General features: G+C 45.0%; 2 protein-coding genes across 2 annotated transcripts; both read left to right on the top strand.

Annotated features, from left to right (window-relative positions):
- Positions 1 to 221: 221 nt before the first annotated feature.
- On the top strand, positions 222 to 17,440 carry LOC105034235 (pentatricopeptide repeat-containing protein At1g80270, mitochondrial). Its single transcript, XM_010909297.3, has 3 exons — positions 222 to 393; positions 1,664 to 2,249; positions 15,925 to 17,440. Exons 1-3 carry the CDS (start codon positions 359 to 361, stop codon positions 17,170 to 17,172), a joined length of 1,869 nt encoding a protein of 622 aa, XP_010907599.1. The 5' UTR covers positions 222 to 358; the 3' UTR covers positions 17,173 to 17,440.
- On the top strand, positions 2,261 to 15,918 carry LOC140853682 (uncharacterized). The gene is made up of 2 exons (XM_073248382.1): positions 2,261 to 7,465; positions 7,554 to 15,918. The coding sequence occupies exons 1-2, from the start codon at positions 6,101 to 6,103 to the stop codon at positions 8,040 to 8,042; spliced, it is 1,854 nt and encodes a 617-aa protein (XP_073104483.1). The 5' UTR covers positions 2,261 to 6,100; the 3' UTR covers positions 8,043 to 15,918.
- Positions 17,441 to 19,874: the final 2,434 nt, after the last annotated feature.

The raw sequence follows: 19,874 nt of genomic DNA, 5'->3' as shown, positions 1-19,874 counted from the left end.
AATCCTAAAACAGCATAGATATTTTCCAACGTCATCTGAAATTACCATGATTAGGGCATGCGACACTTTTCTTTTTGCTGCGCAATTGATTTTAAATCAGAAGAGAACTTTATCATCGGCGGCAGTTTGCAAAGCTATTTGGGTCGGTAGGCTAGGACGGGAGGAGAGAGGGTTGAAATGGCCCAGTTAAGAAGGGGCCCAATTACCTACTATTTGTACATAACTCCCCGTGTAGGAAACAGGAAAAAAATAGGTCTGTGTGACCCGTCGCTAGGGTTTTGCGGTCCGGGTTTTAGGGCAGTCATCGCTGCTGAAAGCCAGGGTTTATCCATCTCGGCTACGACCGCCCGGAACCACCATGTGGGCGCTCCGCAGAGCCGCAAACCCTATGAGGTGATGCTCCTTCCTTCCCGTCGCCCCCCTCACTCTACTCGCTCTCGTGGAAAACTTAATCCAAAACCAAAACGTTTTGTTGTTTGATTAAGTTTTCCCTCTTCTTCTTCTTCTTCTCTGATTCTTTGTTTAGGTCTCGAATTTGGTTCGTGATGTAGTTTTATGTGGTTTTGTTTCCAAATGTTTTTCACGATTCACACGATTGATTAGCAGTGCAGTTTTCGTAATTCCATGTTATATGTGTCTTTAATCTTAGCACATCGTTGATAATTTCATATTTCTTTTCTTTCCTGAAGAAAGTTTCAAAATTAGTACTTGTTTTATGAATGGCAAAATAAAAGCAACTTGCGTTCTGATAATTTATGGTTCACTAGTCAGCAAATGGTTTCGACTTCTATGGACAATTTTATATTGTATAAGCTTATGAACTTTTATCAGTTTATATTTTCCTAATTCCATGTTATATGTGTCTTTAATCTTAGCACTTCACCGTCATTGCGTATTTCATCTCTTTTCTCCTGAAGAAAGTTCACGATCTCCAATGCAAAATTAGTTCTTGTTTTATGAATAGCAAAGTAAACAGCAAATCGTGATCTGATGAGTTAAATGGTTTTATCTTGTACAAGTGCATTCACTTTTTTTTTCTGCATATGAATTTTATGGTGTGCGTTTGCTTTTCTTTTTGATTGAAGTGTGTTTTCTTTTCAAAGTTGTCATATATCCATATTTAATTTATAATTTTTTATTGAACTTTGAAAGTTTAGCTTTTATCTTTTATGGTTTATAATCTTTTTGATTTGTTGACTTGAAGATATTGCTTTTTGCATATATACATTTCAACGGTATGTTGTCCATCAACTTTGAGGGTTGAAATGATGCCTTCATGGTGACCATTGAATCTTGATTGGATGGTTAGAATGAGCAGCTGCAGAATTGATGATTGATAACAAGAGCAATCTGCTGAGCTTGTAGCTTGTGGCTTCACTTTAATTGGATCTCGTTGATGGGGCTTCATGTACAGCCAGCTTTTTTGCTGTACTTCAAAAAATAATGATGCAAACTTTTGTTATATTGCATATCAGTTGATAAATTTATATGATATGACCATATAGTGTCTAATAAAGCAAAAGATAAGCCATCTGGTTGTTTTCACATGGACGGAATGACTGCAGTTAGGATATAATTGTTGCAAGTAGCAGCATAGTCTTCATAATCTATTATCACTTTAGAAGTAACTCTAACTTTTTATCTGTCTTCATGCTACTGTCAGGGGTCATACTCAATGCATTGCTATTTCTGGTACCTACTTTGGTAACTTGGATGTGCCAAGTAGTAACTTGAGGGATTGGCATCATGAGAAAGACCATCACATTTCTGGATGCTGCATTCTTCCAAAGTCATTTTCCCATGGGCCTTCTATTTCTGCAAATTTGTTCATCAGGAGTCGAAATCTTTCTTCTCAGGCTGGAGCAAAATCCAGTGATCGGGAGAATGATCTAGAGGATGGCTTTTCTGATCTAGAGATACCTCCGGAAACTGATAAAGTGGGGCAAATTGTGAGCAAAAAGGATGATGAATTAATATCTGAGGGAGAAACCTCAGAAGAAGATCCGGATGAAGCTGCTGATAATTCACTTGGGTTGTCAGATACTGAATCAGATATAAATGTTGAAAAGGAATCAAGGAGGAAGAGATTTACATCTCCACTTTTCAAGATTTTAATGGAATCTCCTCGTCAAACTGTTAATAGTGTGCTTGATAAATGGGTTGAAGAAGGTAACCCTTTAGGTCGTGGTGAGATCTCTATTGCTATTCTAAATCTTCGAAAATGGCGGTTTTATGCAAAGGCTCTACAGGTGCTTGTTTCTCCTAACCAAGTTCATTGAAATTATGATTTTTAAAATATCAACTCTTGCTTTTTGCAAGACAATTGCAAATCTTAAAATCTTCATACCATATCTTCCAGATTCCTTTATACAATAGCTTCACATCATGCCATGCCTAATTGCAATTTACATGTCAAAGCATGGTGAAAATAGTGCTTCCAGCACTGCTTGTTGCACAAAATTTTGGTACTGTTTTATAGGATGAATAAATTTATTTTTATAGTCTTTGTTAGAGTAGAAAGTTGCATTACTTTGTATAAGGGACAAACAAGCCCTCCTAATCTGTCCAATTTGATCACCATATGGTAGCTGTTTAATCTCTATTAGAATCAGATATTTTTGGTCTCACATTAATCTCTGTGAATAATTGCTTACTGTGTCACATATTCCTAAGAGTTTTGCTGAGCTATGCCCACTCACTCTATTATTTTCCACAATTTTTTGTTTGTTTCTTATCAAATCATTTTATTAGGCTTCAAAGGATTTTAACGTGCTAGATATGAATTCTTCATAATATATGATCAACCATCAACTGTCAAAGGTACAAAGAATTTTCACGCAAAACAGCTATCATCCATAATGATCATTAATGGTGGTAGGAAACAATTATGCATTCTAAAATTGTGCTTAATTGAATTTGTAAAACTATATGTTGAGAAACTTTGTCTTCTTTATGTGCAAGGGTGAAGAAAATAGAGCAATCTTGTAATGGAATTCATCATGACCGAAAGCCCCAAGTTTAATTGTGAATATTTTTGTTCTGTCTAGTATACTTGTTAGATATTGCCTAAGGTTATAGCATATGTATGCTTGCTAGGTTTTGGAAACAAAAAGTACACAAGTATTAAATGCTGGTGGGAAGTGATGGAGGTGAGAGAAACAAGGCATTCACTATATGGGTAGAATTTTGGTTTTGTAATATGTTTTGGCCCAATATTAGGCTGAAATGTTCAAGATGCTTTGCTTTGTTGTTGGATGATTTAATTGAAAATGGATTAAATTATGTGAATGATCCTTTAGTTGAAAATATGGAAAAAAAAAATACTTGCATGCATTCTGATACATGAAAACAAAAAGAATATGTCAGAAATCTTGTTGTGAAAGTTGTTGTGCTAGGTACATGAAGACTGATGTTTTGATAATAAGGTCTGCCAATAAACCAACAAAGTGGGAATGTCTAGCGAAAAAGTATACCAATAATTGAAAATTCTAGAGAATTATAAAGTAGCCCAATTATAATTCCACATATAAGCAAATACCTAACATTATAGACAAATAATTTTGCATTTTTGTAACAATCTGCATTCTTGATCTTATCCTGCGGTTATATTTTGTTGCATGATCATGTACCACACAACTTTGTCAAACTTTATATTAAGTGGCCATATAGAATTCCTGATATTAATTTGGATATTTAATAAACATTGAACTTTTGACTGTCATACATGCAATATGCTGTGATGGTTATAAATAAGAAATGCATACTTCCAGACAAAATTGAAACAGTCAGATTATTCAGAAAAAAGATAAGAAATACATATAGAAATGTGCATTTGTGTGTTTTGATGCTAACTCAAAAAAAAAAAGAACCATAAAAGGAAAAAGAGAGTTGGAGATGCCATTGAACATATATGTTAATGAAATAGGCAGTGGTATATTTATATTTGAAATATAATTGTTGTTGGTACAAAAATCCGCCGGCGTCGGAGAAGCTGGAGTCGAGGGAGTCGCGGTCGCCGCCGAGACCTGCAAAGAAAGTCTAAACCGGAGTTGGGGGTGCTCCGACAAGACCTTCCGACGCTCAAGTCAGTTCTCTGTCTCAACAAGAATGGAGTGCTCGAACGAAAATTTTAGCAGAGTTTTGAGATAGAAATTAGAGTTTAGAGAATAATGTATCTGGGGTCCTCTTTTTATAGGCAGAGGATGCAACAGACTGATAGCGACGTTCGTAACCGCCTGGCCGTGGGCCGTTCGGGGCCAGGAGAAGTTTATTATGAGTAGAGTGGAATCGTGGCCATCACCGTGGCCTGCCACGTGGAGCCTGTTGCGGGGAGTGGAGCAGCGTCCGTTGTCGCAACTTGCCAGAGAGTGGAGGAGCCGCGCGGAATCCACCGCAGGAAGTGGAGCAGAGTCGTGGCCATTACTGTAGCCTGCCAGGGAGCGGAGGCCTGTCGGCCGAAGCTCGGTTGAGGTGCCTGGCGGAAAGAGGTAGCCATCCATCTGAGAGGAGCTCGGATGTTGCTGGCGAACCTTTTACCATTGGGTGCCTTGGACATTAATACCGTAGGCGAGGGTCGCTTGCCGTAGGAGCTCGGTCAGAGGCTTTCCCCAGACAAAGTTCGGTTTCGTGCAGAATTCGGCAGAGGGTTGACTGGCAGTGGATGTCGGATGGCGCTGGAGAGGTTCATCCGCTGGGGGGTCCAGCTACTGGATTCCGTGTGTCGTAGGAGTTCATCCGGAATCTGTCCGCTACAGAAGTTCGGTTGGAGTCCGATCTCCGTAAAAGCCCGGATGGGGATCATTTGTCGAGGAATCTTGGTCGAAGCCTGTCTGCAATAGAAATCCGGAAGGAATTCGTCCACAATGGAAGTTCGGGTGAAGGCTTACAGTGGGAATCCGGCGCGGACCGCTCGTAGTAGAAATTTAAAGTAGATCGTTTGTAGCAGAAGCTCGGAGTGAATCGCTTGCAGTAGAAGCTCGGAGTCCGGCTCTTGTAGGAGTTCGGGTGAGGTCTACCTGCAACAGGAGTTCAGGGCGGAAGTCCGGCTCCCGTAGGAGCTCGGACGAAGTCTACCTGTTCGGGAAAGAAGACCGGCTCCTGTAGGAGCCCGTATGAAATCTACCTGCGGTCGAAGTTCGGGGAAGAAGTCCGGCTCCCGTAGGAGCCCGGACGAAGTCTACCTGCAGTTGGAGCTCGGGGAAGAGGTCCGGCTCCCGTAGGAACCCGAACGAGGTCTAGAAGGTGGTCGACCACCGTAGAAACTTGGATCGAGTCCGTTCGTCGCGGAGAATCCGGTTGACACTGGTAGGGGTTTATCCGTCGGCAGAACTTGAGAACGTTGCGGAGGCTCGGCCACCGGGGAGGTTCGGAAAGATGTTGCCGAAGGTCGGACGTCGGTAGAATCTCTAGAGGGTCACTTCTGGCACGAACTTCGGCTGGGGGGTATTTTATACTCAACACCAGTCCCCCTACTTTCGAGTTCGAGTTTCGAATGAAGTACAGAGAAATTTTCACAGCCGAAGTTGCTCCCTTGAATCCCGCGCACGACCGCCCTCGGAAATTCTGGCATTTAATGCGTGCGTGCTGGAGTCTTTTCAAATCGGGGCGATTCGGAGAGACCTTTCGGAATTCTCGCTGGAGCGTTGTCCCAAGCACGGCGCAGTAATGGCTTTGTCAACTGTCAGCCGCTTTTAGCCGCCTGCTGTGGCGAGTGGAACATGTGGCGAGAGTGGGTCGGCTTGGGGAGATCCGCGATCATTATAGCGCCGGATCCCAGGGTCTATTTAAACCCGCCTTTCCGCCTCCAGGAGTTTCATTCTGTCTGAGAGTCCTGTTGGTAGCCGCCTTCTCTCCGAGAGCTCTGACCTTCCTTGGCGTCCGCTCTGGTCCTAGGTGTTCTTCGAGTCATCCCTATCCTTGCGCCTCTGCATCCTTCGGAGCGACTTAGGTTAGTCCTGGAACTTTCGTTCCTTCTCTTGCCATCTAGGTGCCCCTTCTCTCCTATTTTCCTTCTGTCGCATTCCTCTTGTTAGGTCCCCCACGAGCCTTTCGGCTCTTATTTTGCCTGATCCCTTCGGGATTTTTAAGATTCTTGCTTAAAATGTCTTCTGGCACCTCCGCCTCTAGCAGTTCCGAGAGCTCGTCTGCCTCAGTCTACCAGAACCCTCATATTGTAGACGAACCCACATCTAGGGCTGGGCCTCGTCCGATTTTTGCGTCGGGCGCCATTCCCTGTTCTCTGACTCCGGATGATCTTCTACTGATAAAGGTTCAGTACGGAGTTCCTTCGGAGTATGATCTGGAGCTCCCTGGTCCCGCCGACCGGGCCAACACCCCCCCACCTGGCCGTTTCTGCCTGTACCAGGAGGCCTTCCGTGCTGGGCTCCGGCTTCCGCTTTCGCCCTTCGTTGTTGCTCTTTTCCGTTTTTTGGACATTTCTTTAGCTTCAGTCGTGCCGAATTCCTTTAGGTTTTTGATAGGATTCCTCTCCCTTTGCCACGTAGTCGAAGTTCAGCCATCTCTTTCTTTGTTTAGGTATTTTTACACCTTCAAGCGTCACCCTTCGGCAAAGGACTGGTGGTACTTCTCCCCCCAGTTCGGCAAGAAGGGGTTGCTAAAAGGTGCTCCCTCTTCTATCCATAACTGGAAGGGGAAGTACCTCTACGTCCAATGTCCGACCTTAAAGCTGGGATTGCCCCTTTGGGGCTCCCTGAGGGACTCTGTCCGCCGGGCTCCTAGCCTGGGGGAGGACGACCTTCAGGCTGCCCGGAAGCTTCTTAGTTATTCGACTCCTTTCCTTCCCAACCTTTTGAAGGAGCATTTTCTGTTCAACATCGGCTTGAGTCCCCTGGATTCTGCGAGTATTCCATCTTTCCTTTCTTCTTCTTTTCTCCTTTTCTTCTCCCCTTTCTCTTTTTCTCTCTTTTTTTCTTTTGTTGCGCGTCACCTCTTCCTTTTTCATCCCATTGCTGATCTCTTTTTTTTTTTTTCAGGGATGGACGCCGAAGCAGCACGGATGCTTGCCAGGGGCCTCAAGGTTCACAAAAGGAAAGGCGCTGCGGCCTTCGGGTCGGCAAAGAAGGTCAGAACGGAGGAAACGAGTTCGGCCACGCCTGCCCAGGCGGCTCTCGCGGTCGACGTTCCTTCAGACGTCGAACCTCCGGCCCCCCGAGCCTCTTCAAGGAGTTCTCCCGTTGAGGTTTCCGCTTCGGGGGCCCGCTTCGAGGAGGTGCCAGGGGTTGAGAGGGGGAGGAGAAGGAAGACGGTGGCCCGCAGGGTGAGTAGCCGCCGAGCCGCCATCGAAGAGCCCCACGGTTCTGAAGAAGAGCCGGAGAAGAATCTCTTTAATGACAGGGACCTGATAAAGCGACTGGTCGACGGCTGCATCCTGCCTGAAGTCGTCCAGAGGATCGTTCATGCCGACCCCGAGCAGCGGGTTTGGGATTTTCTAGGATCATTTCTCGAGGTAAACAGATTCACTTTCCTCCTTCCCCTCGCACCTTCATTTAATTAGCTTCTCAACTTTCGTTCTGACCTCCTGGCCACCCTTGCAGATCGGGCACCAGCTCCTTGTCAACATCGAGGCGACGAACCGGGCGAGGAGGGACGCCATCCAGGCGGAGGAGGGTCGCCGGGCCGAAGCCGCCCGCTTCAAAGAAAAGGCTGCCGAGATAGCCAACCTCCAAGAGGCCCTTGAGAAAGAAAAGCAGGCGTCGGAGGAGATGGTAAGGAAGGCGGAGGCCGAGGTCGCAAATTTGACGGAGCAGATTCCGGTTCTGATCTCGGAGGCCAGGGTCCTAGCGGTGGAGGTGTTCAAGGCCTCTGCGGACATGAGGGACCTGAACGTCAAGTTCGGTCAAGAAGCATTCATCAAAGGGTTTGAGCTCTGCCAAGAGAAGATGGTCAAAAAATTTTCCGAGCTCGACCTCAGCTTCTTGGATGAGGCATCTGAAGACGAAGCCGGGCCCTCTCCCACTGCCGCTGCCACCGCAGCCCCTCTTCCAAGAACATCGAGCTCCTCAACTCCTACTTCGGAAGTCTGAGACCTCTGACTTTGTATTTTTCTTTTACTGCAATTTTTTTTTTCCTTTTGTCTTTAAGAAACATTCAATCAATAAAATTGGGTTTCTCCTTATGGGGGGTTTCTCTACTCTTTTCTTTTTTCTTTCTGCAATGAGTCGCGCCTTGACGCTTTCGTCCCCCGATGGCAGTGTTTTGCCGAAGCGCTTCCCTTGCCATAGGGGGTTCCACTGAAGTCCACGATCCAACATCTGAGGAAGAGAGTTCGTCATTTAACAAAAAAGTCGAAGGAGATGGAGAACGAACTTCGCGGGTTGCGGGAGAGCCACTCTGAGGCCACTGCGGAGGCCACCTACTTTCGGAACCTCCACGTGAAGGGGATCATGGAGTACAATTGGAGGAAGGCGAACTTCGAGAAGGAGCTCGAGGAATACAAGAAGCGCGCCAGCGACCGATCTTGGGCTCAAGCTTCCAAGATCAGCTCTATCAGAGCGGAGCTGTCGGCTGCGCAGGAGAAGATCAGCTAGTTGGAAGGAAGCTCGTCCTGGCTTTTGACTTGGGCCGACCGTGATCAAGAATGGTCGAAGTTCTCCGACCTTCAGCAACAGCTTCAGGATGCCGAGGCGAACTATAATGCATACCGGGCCGGCTGGTGCAAGCAGGTGGACGACTACAGAGGGAAGCTCAGGATGGCGAGCGACGAGGTTGCCCGCCTTCAAAGGCAGTTAGCTGAAGGAGCTCAGTTTGCTCCTGTTCGGGATCCCGACGAACTCCAATCCCTGAGAGGAACCATAAAAAAGCTATCTGTCGTCCTTGGGGAGGGGAAGGCCGAGCTGCAGCAGTTGAAGATCCAGCTGGTATACGAGCAGCAGACAGTCAAGGACACGGAGACAGAATCTGAGGTCCTGAGAAAGAGGCTCCGAGAGGCGGAGAACGAAAGCCAATGGTCTCATCGGAGGTATATGGAGATGCTAATGAGGGAGAGAGAATTGGAAGAAGAAATCGAGAGCTTAAGGCACTCCCTGATGAGGATCGAAGCCGAAAGTTCGAAGTCGGAAGAAGTCGGGCCTCCTTAGGGCTCTTTTTGCCTTTCGTCCCTCTTTGTGTCTTCTTATGCCGTTTGTTTGTTTGTTTTTTTTTTTTTTGCCTTATGGGCTCTGTAACGCATGTTTTGCTAACGAAATGAAAAGAAGATCTTTGTTACCTTGCCCGCGCGTCGTGTTGAATTGTCGTCCGTCGGACTTCTTTCATTTTTTGTCCCGTTCGATGTCGATGTTGGCCGAAAGTTTCTTGTTCATCTTTGTATTAGGTCGTCATTACCGAATTTCTTGTGTTTTTTGATTTGTTCGACGTCGACATCGTCCGAAGGTTCCTAGCCATTGCCGCGTTGGTTCGCCTTTTCGTTCGTGATCGTAGATCTCTCTTTCTCTTTCTCCTTCTTCGCGGAGACGAGGTCCTTTGTGTCTTTGGTATAGTTTGGCCTCCATTTTTCGCTGGTGTAGTCCGTCGCTTTTCCTTCACATCTCCCTCCTTTTAAGCAGGGGTTCTCCCTAGCCTTTTATGGGGTCGCGGTAGCGTAGAGGGGCCGTCGAGAAGGTTCTCTTCTTTCTTATCAGGCCTCGAATGGTCGGACCTTAGTTGGTGTCAGGACGAGGCTCTTCTCCTATTTCTGATGTAGTCGATTTCAGCTCAGGTTAGGACGAGGTTCTTCTCCTGTTCCTAACAGGACTGTGGGGGCACATATGGGCGTCGCAGGGCCTCTCCCCCCATCCGGTCTAAGAGTAACCGGGCCTTCAACTTTGCTCATGTTAGGGCGAGGTCCTCCTCCTGTCCCTAACAGGGCTGTGGGGGCACATAAGGGCGTTGTAGGGCCTCTCCCCCCATCCGGTCTAAAGATAACCGGGTCTTCGGCCTTGCTCATGTTAGGGCGAGGTTCTCCTCCTGTCCCTAACATGGCTGTGGGGGCACATAAGGGCGTTGTAGGGCCTCTCTTTCCATCCGGTCTTAAGAGCAACCGGGTCTTCGACTTTGCTCATGTTAGGGCGAGGTCCTCCTCCTGTCCCTAACAGGGCTGTGGGGGCACATAAGGGTGTTGTAGGACCTCTCCCCCCATCCGGTCTAAAGATAACCGGGCCTTCGGCCTGCTCATGTTAGGGCGAGGTTCTCCTCCTGTCCCTAACATGGCTGTGGGGGCACATAAGGGCGTTGTAGGGCCTTTCCCCCCATCCGGTCTAAAAATAACCGGACTTTCGATTTTGCCCATATTAGGTGTCGTTTTCGTTGTCTGAAGGGGTTATCCCCTGTCATTACAAGTCCATGCCAAAAGGGGAAGATGTGCAAGTCTGAAAGGAATCTTGATTTAAAGCGAAGTCGTTCGCAATACATTTACAGGTTTTTCAAATCTTAGGGTTGTAGAAGGTCTGCTTCCCATCAAGGTCCTCCAGAGACGGAGTTGATGATCCCAATTGGTGGCCGATCTCCGGGCTGCTCTTCCCTCCTCGGCGGCTCAGGTTGCGGCAGGGCCCTTGGTCGATCCTCTCTACCCTCAGGCCGGCGTCGAATGAACCTATCGAGCTGACCTCGTCTGATGAGCTCCTCGATCTCGTCTCGGAGTTGAATGCATTCCTCTGTGTCGTGGCTGTGGTCACGATGGTAGAGGCAGAATTTGTTAGGATTGCGCTTCTCGGGGTGTGTGCGCATCCTTTCTGGCCTAGGGAGCTGCTCTCTGACTTCCATCAGCACCTGGGTTTTCGATGCGTTGAGGGGGGCGTAGCTGCGGAATCTTCTTGGGGGAGAGCCCCGTCGAACCCTGCGCTCTTGGCTTCTCTGCCTGCGCACTCGGGGAGGAGTCTGGGCGCACTTGTGCCCGGAAGGAGTTCGAGAACGCGGCCGAGCCTCTCTCCCCTTTTTCGACTGCGGGCTTACTCGAGTCTTTCGCCTGCCGCTCTCTCGCGGTCTCCTCATCCTTCATCTTGAAGGCTTCTTCTGCTCGGGCATACCCTTCGGCTCGAGCCAGCAAATCAGCAAAATTCTTGGGATATTTCTTCTCCAGGGAGAATAGAAGGTCGTTCTTTTGAAGGCCGCCTTTCAGAGCGGCCATTGCGATCGATTGGTCCAAGTTCCGGATCTCCAACGTGGCGATATTGAAACGGTTGACGTAAACCCGAATGGACTCCCCCTCCCTCTGCTTGATGTTGATGAGGGACTCCGAATCCCTCCGGGGACGTCGGCTGCTAACAAAATGAGCCACAAACTGGTGGCTCATCTGATCGAAGGAAAAGATGGTATCCGGCTTCAGCACCGGGTACCAGTTTCTCGCCGCTCCTTTTAAGGTGGATGGGAAAGCTCGACACAGGATGGCGTCTGGCGCACCATGAAGTAGCATCATTGTTCGGAAGGCCTCCAGGTGGTCAACCGGGTCCGAAGTCCCGTCGTAGCTTTCAAATTAAGGGAGCTTGAAGTTTGGCGGGATCGGTTCCTGCATGATCATTTGAGAGAAGGGAGGGTCAGTACAAATGTCCTCACCATAAGCGGGGGGAGCGTGGCGGAGTTTTTCGATCCGACGGTTCATCTTCTGGAGCCTTCGATCCAGGAAATCCTCTCGACTACGGGTTTCGAGGGTTTTCTGGTAGAATGGAGGTAGAGATCTTTCAAGAGTAGAATCGTGATCTGATTGAGGGCTCTCCACCCTCGGATTCGTCTTTTCGGGAAAGACGGGGCGACTGGCCCAAGTGGCCTGTCCTACCGTCGGATTTTGGAGTTCCGGCGACGTTCTCTCCAGTCGCATTGACGCCTGCGGCTGTTGCTGCTGCTGCTGCATGGCCTGTACCGCTTCAGTGAGGCCTCTGACCTGCTGAACCAGTAGGTCGAATTGCTCCGCGCCAATCGCCGTTGCCGGAGGAGTGGAAAACTGGAGGTGAGGCCGGAGCCTGAGATCTGACCGCGGAGGCCGTGGATCGCCGGGTGGATGCTTTGCGGGGAGGCATTAGGCGAAGATCTGGTAAGTGAAGGAGAAGAGGATGTCGGAGAAGATGACCGAAGGCGATCTCGTTGAGCGCTCTTTTAAGAACAAGGGTACTGCGAAGACACGCCGCCCCTTCCTCTAGCGCCAATCCTGTTGGTGCAAAAATTCGCCGGCGTCGGAGAAGCTGGAGTCGAAGGAGTCGCGGTCGCCACCGGGACCTGCAAAGGAAGTCTAAATCGGAGTTGGGGGTGCTTCGGCAAGACCCTCCGATGCTCAAGTCAGTTCTCTGCCTTAACAAGAATGGAGTGCTCGAACGAAAATTTTAGCAGAGTTTTGAGATAGAAATTAGAGCTTAGAGAATAACGTATATGGAGTCCCCTTTTTATAGGCGGAGGATGCAACAGACTGATAGCGACGTTCGTAACCGCCTGGTCGTGGGCCGTTCGAGGCCAGGAGAAGTTTATTTTGAGTAGTGGAGTGGAATCGTGGCCATCATCGTGGCCTGCCACGTGGAGCCTGTTGCGGGGAGTGGAGCAGCGTCCGTTGTCGCAACTTGCCAGAGAGTGGAGGAGCCGCGCGGAATCCGCCACAGGAAGTGGAGCAGAGTCGTGGCCATTACTGTGGCCTGCCAGGGAGTGGAAGAGCCGCGCGGTATCCGTCGCAGGAAGTGGAGCAGAGTCGTGGCCATTATTGTGGCCTGCCAGGGAGCAGAGGCCTGTCGGTCGAAGCTCGGTTGAGGTGCCTGGCGGAGAGAGGTAGCCATTCATCTGAGAGGAGTTCGGATGTTGCTGGCAAACCTTCTACCGTTGGGTGCCTTGGGCGTTAATACCGCAGGCGAGGGCTGCTTGCCGTAGGAGCTCGGTCAGAGGCTTTCCGCAGACGAAGTTCGGTTTCGCGCAGAATTCGGCAGAGGGTCGACCGGCAGTGGATGTCGGATGGCGCTGGAGAGGTTCATCCGCTGGGGGGTCCAGCTACTGGATTTCGTGTGTCGTAGGAGTTCGCCCGGAATTTGTCCGCTACAGAAGTTCGGTCGGAGTCCGATCTCCGTAGAAGTCCGGATGGGGATCATTTGTCGAGGAATCTTGGTCGAAGCCTGCCTGCAATAGAAATCCGGAAGGAATTCGTTCACAATGGAAGCTCGGGTGAAGGCTTACAGTGGGAATCCGGCGCGGACCGCTCGTAGTAGAAATTTAAAGTAGATCATTTGTAGCAGAAGCTCGGAGTGAATCGCTTGCAGTAGAAGCTCGGAGTCCGGCCCTTGTAGGAGTTCGGGTGAGGTCTATCTGCAACAGGAGTTCAGGGCGGAAGTCCAGCTCCTGTAGGAGCTCGGACGAAGTCTACCTGTTCGGGGAAGAAGACCGGCTCCCGTAGGAGCCCGGATGAAGTCTACCTGCGGTCGAAGTTCGGAGAAGAAGTCTGGCTCCCGTAGGAGCCCGGACGAAGGCTACCTGCAGTTGGAGCTCGGGGAAGAGGTCCGGCTCCTGTAGGAGCCTGAATGAGGTCTAGAAGGTGGTCGACCACCGTAGAAACTTGGATGGAGTCCGTTTGTCGCGGAGAATCCGGTTGACATTAGTAGGGGTTTATCCGTCGGCAAAACTTGAGAACGTTGTGGAGGCTCGGCCGCCGGGGAGGTTCGGAAAGATGTCGCGAAGGTCGGACGTCGGTAGAATTCCTGGAGGGTCACTCCTGGCATGAACTTCGGCTTGGGGGGTATTTTATACCCAACAATTGTTATGCCCCAAATCTGGGACATAACATGGCTAGGCTACCATGCGGTACTGCCCACGATAACATGAAGCTAATTATAACAATTTGTATAAAAACTCAACTCATACAAAATATGATAATAAGGGATCCAAAGTCTTCCATCAATTAAATAAGAATTAAGTTCCTTGTACATAGCTTTTAAATCCAAAATTCTCATATTTTCCAAAATTCATATTTGAAAATTTCATAAAATTATTAACTACAAGTCCATAATCAACTAATAAAGTAAAATTCTGCTACAAAAGCCTCTTACTATGCACTCCAAATCTAGATCACTTCCCATTCCTAACTTGTTCTTCTAAAAATTTAAGAAATAAAAGATATGAGCTACACAACCCAGTAAGTAAACCTTATACTATCTTAGTGGATCAAGTATAAGTTTTTATATGAATCGATGCATCATTTCAAGAAAATAACAATTATTGCAAGATAGAATTTTTCACAAGACATTCTAGTCAAGCAAGTCATAAAGCCAATCATATATGCGTAAATCATGAATATCTTACAAACACGGTTTCAAGTATATATCGCAAATAAAATCATAAATCATTCTTTCCATTTAGCCAGTTCATAATGCAAAGCATTGCTCATAGAAATTCGTGCTAAGATCACTTTATATCCGTAATAGGGCCATCGTAGAATCCAAAGTTATTTTGATCTCTACATACTTATCAAGCTATATAAACAATAAAAGACTATTACCTACTTTACTATGGTTGTTTGTACTCTTTGCTAGGGAAGGTAAATTCTGAAATTTGCAACAAAGGAATTAGTATCTAAGTTTATGAAACATATCCGGTGCATATCCGACATGCATTCTTAGAGCTGGACATGAAATCCAGGTAACAAGGCAAAATTCTTGTAACATGAAATTAGGAACTTACAAAATTTTAGAGTTATATAAACTGCTAGTTGATCTAAATGATTTAACTAAATGGTAGCTTGGATGCACCTTAATAGAAGTGAAGGAAGAATACTAGGCAACTCCTGGTTCAGAATATCAGGCATCTCCTGTTTCATAGGAAACTATTAAGTGTTCACTACCTTGATTATCTGCCAACATTTATTAAAGACAGAATTTCAATCTGGAATGTAGATGTGGAACTGTTTTTTCTCTCTCCCTTTTTTGATGTAGTTGAGGCAGGGAAAATTTAAAAGTGTGTTGGTTGTTAGTATCATCAAGATTACTTGGCTTGAGCACGGCAAGCCTTAACGGGAAATTGTCTTGACAATCAGAACATTAGCATCGTGAGTGCTAGAGTTTTGCATTCTAGATTCTTTAGTTTAGCTGAGTTTCCCATGTATATATTTTTGAAACTCATACTAGTATGTATGCCTGGTGTGACATTTATGGGAAAGATTTATATTGCCTAGAAACAAAAAATCCAACTACTGTTAACGGAAGATATTTTCTTTTTGTGTGAACACAATAAGAAGACATGAAGGCCTTTGTTATAAGAATCTAGATGGACTTAAAAACATCTTGATGGATTTGCTGTGCATGGAGGCATCTCATAGACGGACTTTTCCATTTGCCTTTATTTTCTGTTACTGTTTCATTTCTAGTGATGTGAACCGCCCCCTTAATGTTTTGTACTAATATCAAATTGTTGGCAGATGTTCATAAAAGCTATGAAGGCTAATTGCTAACACATGCAAATTTACAAAGACATGTATCATATATTTTTTATATAACTGTATATAAATCGTAATGTTTTATATCTGCAAACAACTGAGTTGCTTTGCAATTTTATCAGCAGTTTATTTTCATGTTTAGCATGCCAACATTAAGGACCTTTTTGGATGTTGGGAGATTCTTATCATCTGACATGATCTCCCCAGCGCTGGCTTCTTGTTTGAAGCTATGGTTTCAAGAGCCATAGAGGTGAGGGGGCGCAACTGATCACACTTGTCCCTATTGTTCTTTTTTGGGGATCAGATAATTCACCTATCCAGCAGGTTTTATTATGCCTGCAAAAGGGTTGTGGTTAGCTCCCCCAGTTCTCCCACCTGGATTCGAGCATATCTTGTACTTGCAGCCCTAAAATCATATCTTGTACACTGTACTGTTTTAACAGTTTCATTCTACGGATCTCTACTTTCAAGTTTTTGCCATTTCTTTGCATTCATTTGTTGTCTTTAATCTAAGAAATTTACTTTCCTAAATTTTGCAGTTCATTGAGTGGCTGGAGGCAAAAAAACCTAATGAACCTGTAGAGCGTGATTATGCTTCTCATCTCGATTTGGTTGCTAAAGTACATGGTCTTCAAAGGGCTGAAAAGTACATTGACAAGATTCCGGAGTCCTTTAGGGGTGAGGTAATCTATAGAACTCTTCTGGCTAATTGTGTTGCTGCTGTCAATGTTACGAAAGCAGAGGAAGTGTTCAATAAAATTAGGGATCTTGGTTTCCCCATTACAACCTTTGCTTGCAATCAACTGCTGCTTCTCTATAAAAGGGTAGACCAAAAGAAAATAGCTGATGTTCTCTTGATGATGGAAAAGGAAAATGTCAAACCATCTCTCTTCACGTACAGGCTTTTGATAGACACCAAAGGTCGTGCCAATGATATATCAGGTATGGAACAAATTATAGAGACGATGAAGGGTGAAGGCGTCGAGCCTGATTTGGTGATCCAAGCCATGGTCGCAAAGCACTACATCTTTGGAGGCCTCAATGAGAAAGCAGAAGCAGCTCTGAAGGAGATGGAAGGTGATGACATCATGGAGAACCGTGCTGCTTGCAAGGCTCTTCTTCCTCTATATGCTGCTCTTGGCAAAGCAGATGATGTGGGGAGGGTTTGGAAGGCATGTGAGGCTCATCCTCGTTTGGAGGAGTGTTTAGCCGCCATAGAGGCTTGGGGCAAGCTTGGGCAGATAGAAAATGCGGAGGTAGTCTTCGAGAACATGTTGAAGACATGGAAGAAGCTATCATCGAAGTATTACAATGCTTTGTTAAAGGTTTATGCAAACCATAAGCTTCTAGCCAAGGGGAAGGAGTTAGCAAAGAGGATGTCAGATTATGGCTGCAAAATTGGTCCTTTGACATGGGATGCACTTGTGAAGCTCCACGTGGAGGCTGGGGAGGTGGAAAAAGCAGATTCAATATTGCAGAAAGCAGCACAGCAGAATCAGATAAAGCCTCTTTACAGTTCATATATAGCTATCTTGGATCAGTATTCAAAGAGGGGAGACATTCATAATGCTGAGAAGATATTTCACAGGTTGAGGCAGATTGGTTATGTTGGTAGGATGAGGCAGTACCAATCATTGCTCCAGGCCTACATAAACGCCAAGACTCCAGCATATGGATTCAGGGAGAGGATGAAAGCTGATAACATGTTCCCAAACAAGGCCGTGGCAGCACAACTGGCAGCTGTTGATGCATTTAAGAAAAGTCAAATTTCAGATTTGCTTGATTAAAAGAGGTTGTGCCATGTATCAAAATGATAGAATTTACTGTTTCATGCAGGATTTGAACATAAACATGGTTTTCGAATGGCACACTCTTTTTATGGGTTTTATCAGTATCTGACCTCATAGCTTCTTATATATGTATTTGAGGTAGGGAAGTAAATGGTGCTGTAGGGAATCTTGAAATTCTTGTAATTCTGCTACAATTTTATTGGTCAAGCTACTGATGTCACTTGGACGGTTATCAAAACTACCGGGTTCTTTAAAAATTTTGGAATTAGACGTTGTTCAAAATGCACCTTGGATGATGTAGTATTATTGGTAGGCAATTGAAAGCTGTTACAGTAATGCCACCCTATTGCTTAGTGTAGATACTGTGTACGTTTGGACTCAAAAGGATTCTTGTGATGTGATGCCTTTTTGTCATCGATGGGGCAGGCTTTTCACTGCCACTTAGGAGAGTAATGTTAAGGAGCCAAGCCTATTAGCGTTCCTCATGCCATGCCGTACAAGATAATGGTGGGTGACATATCATTAAGAAATGGAAAGGTGGAATATAAAAGAGAATCGATGACTCGGCAAATACTTGAAGTGTTGATGTTATTCTAAACTACTGAGCAAGTAGTCCTCTAAAATAAGCTTGAGCCACAAATGGAAAGAAGATGGATTCGATGCTATGCGAACCATATGAATGAATATACTCTCAGAGAAGTTGAACAGAAACTAGGGAAAAAAGGAAGAGAGCAACTAAGAGTGGGCAGGCACTTGGATTCTCCTGCCAAGGGTGTAGGAAGGTAAGTTAAGGTAGATAATAGTCATCATTCAATTCTAAGAGATTGGTGCATTGAAAAAAAAAAAAAAAAAAAAAAAAAAAAAGAAAAAAAGTGGGGGAAGAGGTTAGATTTCAAGCTCCCTCCCTGGTTCAAGAATTACCCTTTTGCCTACTTGGAGTATATAAATCTGCAGGCATGAAACAAGAAGAAAACGCTCAATGTATGTAGCTCAGCTAGGTCTAAGATACACGTAGGTGATCGACGTAACAAATGTTAGGATGTTAGAGCATAGAATTCGACAAGTCGCTACAATATGGCAAAGAAATGGGAAGGACAAGTAACTACAGGATGGTGTTCTGAGAATTGTAATATTTGTTTCTATACTTGGGACATACTGATTTCAAATTTAGAAAATAACTTAAGTGACACATTAGCTAACTTATTGGCCCCTTTACTCCCTATTTTTTTTCCGAGAACTTGATGAAGCTTCTCTTGCACAAAAGATGCCTGTGGAAATTCATTTTGACCAGAGAAGAAAGCACTATCAGGGTAAGTAATTTCTACCTAGGGAGTCAATTAAAATTGTACGAATAACTCCAACCACCAGACTTTAATTAAAAGAATTCACTACTAAGGTGATCCTTAAAAATTCTATTAGAAGATATTAAGTAAAACTATTCCCTTCTGTCTTCACTAGTGATTGGTGAACCAATCAAGGTGGATTTGATATAGGAACCTTAGTTATGTAAAACATGATCATGTCAGTCCAAGAACCACATGAGATGGGCGAGATGATGATTGTACCAATTGTTATCTAATTTAGCAGACATATTGCTATATACACATGCATACATACATATATAAATACACGTATATGCATATAAATATATAGATTATGCACCTAGCCAACTACATGATTTAGGATGACATTAAATCTGATAATAGAGGACAGAATGTCTCATTTTTGTATAATTAGTTTAATGCACAAAAGTATTGTAGTTGCATTATCTATAATACTTTGGAAAATAATGAAGACATTTTGTTCAGCATAAAAAGGCATAATATTCAGCATCAGATCATTGTTATGCAATATGTTCCCTAAGTGATCAAAATTGGTCTTAAAATAGGCAGCAAAACATAGCTATTATTAAGTTTTTGCCTAATCAAGAGCAGCAGCAAATTTTGCCGTGATGAATCCACCATCTCATGAATTAGAAGATGGAGGTTACTTGAGAGAAGCTAATGGAAAAGGAAGAATTCGGTGGAGGAAAGTTACTTGCCCATGTTTGGAAGTTTCAGATGCAGATACTTCCAGAATAAAGACTTGCAAGAACCCTGCGGTAAGAATCATAAACAAGCAGGATTATCAGTTATGAAAAACCTATTGCTTAGATTTAAAAAAGGCAAAACAAACTAAGTCATTTTAAGAACACAAATTAAATGAAAATTTACTAAATAATCATCAAGTGCAATTATTGAGACATCCGATTACCATGGCTCTATCGGATGCAGATCCATAAATTTTACTCTTTGTGACCTTTGAGCAAGTTTCCTCTGACTCATAGATCATGATAAGCAATTTATTATAAGAAATTCAAGAACTAGAAATTAAAGATCCAACTAAAGGATCAAGAAATGCATAAGATCTAATTAATTTCTATTCAAAATATTTCAAGAATCCATAAAGGGTATCTTGATTTCTAGTCTGAGAGGCTGCAACAATCGCCAAGGAGACAAAAAAAAACAAATCAAGAATAACTCCTAGTAGCTCAGCAAGGACTAAGAAAACCTCCAAGTAGTATAATAAATACAAACCAATCAGCATGGCTCCATACAATTATTTTTCCAGCACTCTGGCACTATTGAACTCACTGACTTCGTCTAACAAGGATTGACATGATGATCTGTGGCATTTTGCTGAGATTCAGATTTGGTACA

The sequence above is a fragment of the Elaeis guineensis genome, chromosome 14, assembly GCF_000442705.2.
Source record: "Elaeis guineensis isolate ETL-2024a chromosome 14, EG11, whole genome shotgun sequence".
Taxonomy (NCBI): domain Eukaryota; kingdom Viridiplantae; phylum Streptophyta; class Magnoliopsida; order Arecales; family Arecaceae; genus Elaeis; species Elaeis guineensis.
Note: the sequence above shows the minus strand (reverse complement) of the source record. Positions and strands in the feature narration are given on the sequence as shown.

Excerpts from the sequence above, each read along its gene's own strand:
- LOC105034235 (XM_010909297.3), top strand. The coding sequence starts at position 359 with ATGTGGGCGCTCCGCAGAGCCGCAAACCCTATGAG. Across the intron at positions 394-1,663 it reads AGAGCCGCAAACCCTATGAG|GGGTCATACTCAATGCATTG; the intron begins GTGATGCTCCTT and ends TGCTACTGTCAG. Across the intron at positions 2,250-15,924 it reads TTTATGCAAAGGCTCTACAG|TTCATTGAGTGGCTGGAGGC; the intron begins GTGCTTGTTTCT and ends TAAATTTTGCAG.
- LOC140853682 (XM_073248382.1), top strand. The coding sequence starts at position 6,101 with ATGTCTTCTGGCACCTCCGCCTCTAGCAGTTCCGAGAGCTCGTCTGCC. Across the intron at positions 7,466-7,553 it reads TTCTAGGATCATTTCTCGAG|ATCGGGCACCAGCTCCTTGT; the intron begins GTAAACAGATTC and ends CCACCCTTGCAG.